Source organism: Procambarus clarkii, chromosome 38 (assembly GCF_040958095.1).
Source record: "Procambarus clarkii isolate CNS0578487 chromosome 38, FALCON_Pclarkii_2.0, whole genome shotgun sequence".
Classification (NCBI taxonomy): Eukaryota; Metazoa; Arthropoda; class Malacostraca; order Decapoda; family Cambaridae; genus Procambarus; species Procambarus clarkii.
This window is the reverse complement of record NC_091187.1, coordinates 21,839,590-21,843,993: the sequence shown is the minus strand read 5'-3', so window position 1 is coordinate 21,843,993 and position 4,404 is coordinate 21,839,590. Positions and strand designations below refer to the sequence as shown.

The 4,404-nt window shown below is 48.4% G+C and overlaps 1 protein-coding gene across 1 annotated transcript in view; it reads right to left on the bottom strand.

Annotated features, from left to right (window-relative positions):
- Positions 1-1,863: 1,863 nt before the first annotated feature.
- LOC138372288 (uncharacterized protein DDB_G0284671-like) overlaps positions 1,864-4,404 on the bottom strand; it is a 6,674-nt gene continuing 4,133 nt past the window's right edge. Inside the window, exons 2-3 of the mRNA XM_069337569.1 lie at positions 3,437-3,625; positions 1,864-2,341 (exon numbers count right to left, since the gene is read on the bottom strand). Coding sequence (XP_069193670.1) covers positions 1,864-2,341; positions 3,437-3,625 — 667 coding nt within the window. The remainder of the gene's footprint in view (positions 2,342-3,436; positions 3,626-4,404) is intronic.

The following is a 4,404-nucleotide window of genomic DNA, read 5'->3' as shown; positions in this document are numbered from 1 at the left end:
AGTCTGTTAAGAACAATACGTTCAAGCACTTTACAAACACACGAATTTAGAGATATGGGTCTATAATTATCTGAGTGTGGTTTGGGGATGGGAACAATGACACTCTTTGTCCAAGCATCAGGTAATACTCCTTCACATAAACTCGTTCTGTACAACACTAATAGTGGATTACCTGGTACGTGTGAGACTAATCTCAGAAGACTGTAAGTAATACCGTCCTCTCCAGGAGCAGTTGATTTTCCCATCTTTAGTGCATGATTTAATTCCCATTCAGTTACATCATTAAGGTCCGACACGTCGATAGCTGTACAGGCAAGATTGATGGTTCGTTGTCTGTTGGGGCGTGTGTCATCAAGTTTGTGCTGTATGTTAATTGGGAGTGAGTCGTAGCTCGATGTTAGTGCCCATTGATCAAGGAGAATGTTTGCTTGTTCTAGTGGGCTGTGGTGCAGCGGTTTGGTTGGGCTGCTTCTAGAGATTTTTCGTATCTTTGCCCAAACTTCAACAAGTGTTGTTTGCTCATTTATACTTTGTAGGAACTCTTCCCAATGTTTATTACGTATAACGTTGCTCATGTCTCTCACCTCTCTCTATTTGCAACTAGAAATGCATGCAAGTCACCTTGTGCTTTGGTTCGTATGTACGTATCTCCAAGTTGCTTTACTCTTTCATGTTCTTTAACAAATACGGGGTCAAGGACCCACTTGGGTGGTGGTAGGTGTTGCCCACTTCTGCTAGGCTTACGACCTGTTCCCCAACACACCCATGTGTCGTAGTAGGTAGTAATCGTATCAACGAGATCTCTGGAGAAGGCTTGTACATTCGTTATTGTGTAATCTTGATACCATTTTGAAATACAATTAATAAAGTGGTCATACAAGCCATATGGAATATTCATTTTCCGTCTTTGGTGTCTATTAGGTACATCACACTGTACCTCATAGGAAGCAGAAACTGCATAGTGATCACTAAGTGATTTACCAACGAACATTCCATCCTATCTTGCACAAGGTTTCTACCCATTACATAATCAAGTCTGCCTCCTAATAAATGAGTTTGGGTATCCGTAGTATACACGGTTAATCTGTTGTCATAAACATATTTGATAAATTTGCATCCATTATCGTTGTTAGTAATGTCTCCCAGCGTAATATGTCTAGCATTAAAATCTCCCATGTATATTGTCCCATGATTGTCTAGATCTGGGAGCAATGTTACATTGAGTTTCTGGCTTCTGGCAAATACGTTGAGGAATGAGAAGTGGCCTGCTGTAGTTTATACATGAAAGTGATGGTACTGTGTGTGTGTACATTGTGTGACGTGCTCACAAGAATGTGCGGTAAATCACTTCTGACGTATGTTAATAGGCCTGTGGCGTTACTGTTGTTATAGGATGCATACCCTCTGATCTTTGGTGGGGTTTTGTTTATCATGTTGGACGTGTAGGGCTCCTGTAAAGCAATTATATCTATGTTGTTACTGGTAACATGTGCAAATAGATCATTCAGTCGATTGTTGATGCTACGAATGTTCCAACTGAGAAACCTAATGGTTCTTGTGTCAACAGCAGCCATCGTCTTGGTGTTGTTCCTCCCTAGGACTGGTGGTCCCATTGTTGTCCTCGTCCCACTTGCACAATGTGTCAATAAGTGACTCTACGACGTAAAGAGCCACACCAACCTGGCGTTTTGTGTCGTCAGGAACATCTGGTGACATCATCAGTTTCTTGATCACTGAAGCAACTCGGGATGGTCCGCGAGTGAATGTTCTCTAAGTCGTATGGCATAATTATTGTCACTCAGAATATTATCATTTTCATTCTCGTACTTGGCTTGAGCGCGTTCGTTAAGATCATGAATCATTTTAAAATATGCTGATGCAGATCGACTTCCTTTTCCAGTTAATGTTTGTGTCACTAACACTGCTGTCATCCCTGAGTTGACTGACGACGTCTCTGCCGCCGCCTCCCTTGTCGCTCTCATCTCTGCTGCCACTGCTGCTGCCACTGCTGCTACCGCCGCTGCCCCCGCTGCCGCCGCCGCCGCCGCCCCCGCCGCCGCCGTCACCACCACCGCAGGAACCTTTACCAGAGCAGGTCACGGCTGTGACACAGCCGTGTGGAGGCTGCTGCATCTCTTGTGAAGGAGCCCGACGTAGCGTCTGTATAATTTCAGCCAGTTCTGCTACCTGTGCTTGCAAGGTTGCCAACTGTCCTTTAACTGTTGTCTCAGGCTGTTGTGTGCTGTCAGGGGCGTTGCTGGTACTGTCACCACTATTTGATGGGTCAACAATACTAGAGCCGGCATCAGTAGGCACTTGTTGTGTCTCGGGCACTTGCCTCCTTGTGCCAAGGGAGGCTGGCTGGTTGGTGCAGTCTGAGTGCCAGATGGTGACTCCTTCCGTACCACATCTGAAACACCTCAGCGGCGGTTTAGACGGAGCCACAGATTCAGGATGTTGCCCTGCTTCTGTTGCAGTGTTCTGTTGCTCCTGTTCCTGCTTTCTTTGGTCTCTGGTCTTCTTATACTGACAGTCCTTCAGTGGATGAGGACCGGAACAGAGAGCACACTTGGGTGTGGGGCACCGGCAGTACTTAGCTATGTGGCCACTGCCACAGCACTCGTAACACTCCACAGGGTTCGGCTCCCACACCCTGAGCGTGCTGGGGGGCGCATACAACCCACCAAACCAATACTTGTCAGGTGGCGGATCAGGTTTTTCCCAGACTATGACTAGTTGATCAGTAGGCTTACCATTCTTGGTCAATCTTCGTGCTCTGTGTACCCCGTCTAATTCATAGGCCCACTCTAGTGGATACCCGTGACTGTACCTGTAGACTAGGTATTCATCCATCTTCTTGTTCCGTGTTGGATTATCTAGAGGGGAGAGCTTTACATCACCTATTTCCCCTTGTAGAAGAGCCTCCACAGCCTGCTGCTGCTTCTCTTGAAACATACACACATGGAGAGTTGACATGTGGACGTAGCACGCCTGCAGAGTCAGGTGGGTACACCACGCTCAGTTTCTTACTCCACACAATACTGTCGGCCACACTCCTCACTAGTTGGTGTTATTGGACGTCTTCCACCCTGTTGTTCACCAGGCTTGTTTCCCTTGTTTCCTTCTCTGGCTCTTACTTACCACTCGGTAAGTAAGACCCTAAGTAAGTAAGGGGGAGCCGGTCGGCCGAGCGGACAGCACGCTGGATTTGTGATCCTGTGGTCCTGGGTTCGATCCCAGGCGCCGGCGAGAAATAATGGGCAGAATTTCTTTCACCCTATGCCCCTGTTACCTAGCAGTAAAATAGGTACCTGGGAGTTAGTCAGCTGTCACGGGCTGCTTCCTGGGGGTGGAGGCCTGGTCGAGGACCGGGCCGCGGGGACACTAAAGCCCCGAAATCATCTCAAGATAACTCAAGATAACCACCTCCACAAACCCATCACTGGATGGGTTTGTGGAGGTCACCAATGGATTTGTGGGTTTTGTGGAGGTCACTGTCACCCCACCATCACTGGGTGGTGGGGTGACAGTGGCACTGGTCACGGTAGGGGAGAGCCCTGAGGGTCTAGCAGCTACCTCCATACCTGCTTCTTTAGGCGGCGGTAATTGTTGCTCTAACCGATACCTGGTTATCATTGATAATCATATGATGATGATTATTACGACAAATGGCAGAGTAGGCAGCATGCCTTACCAGTCATCAGCGCCAACAGTCATAAACCTGCACTGAGGGGTAGAGCACTCTCAGTACGGCTAAAAGCCGAGGGTTAAGTATGCCAGAGGAGAATGGTCCTTCATCACAGTATAATAGGGCGTGGACTGCCACCCTGGGTGACCACTGGCCTCTGGAGTAAACAGGTGGTGGGGTACCCTGCGGTCAGCAGCAGCGCTGGCTGCCTCCCCCCCATCCCCCCCCTCTCTCTCTCTCTCTCTCTCTCTCTCTCTCTCTCTCTCACTCTCTCTCTCACTCTCTCACTCTCTCTCTCTCACTCTCTCACTCTCTCTCACTCTCTCACTCTCTCTCTCACTCTCTCACTCTCTCTCTCACTCTCTCTCTCTCTCTCTCTCTCTCTCTCTCTCTCACTCTCTCTCTCTCACTCTCTCTCTCTCACTCTCTCACTCTCACTCTCTCTCTCTCTCTCTCACTCTCTCACTCTCTCTCTCACTCTCTCACTCTCTCTCTCTCACTCTCTCACTCTCTCTCACTCTCTCACTCTCTCACTCTCTCTCTCTCTCTCTCTCTCTCTCTCTCTCTCTCTCTCTCTCTCTCTCTCTCTCTCTCTCTCTCTCTCACTCTCTCTCTCTCTCACTCTCTCTCTCTCACTCTCTCTCTCACTCTCTCTCTCTCACTCTCTCTCTCACTCTCTCTCTCTCTCTCTCTCTCTCTCTCTCTCTCTCTCTCTC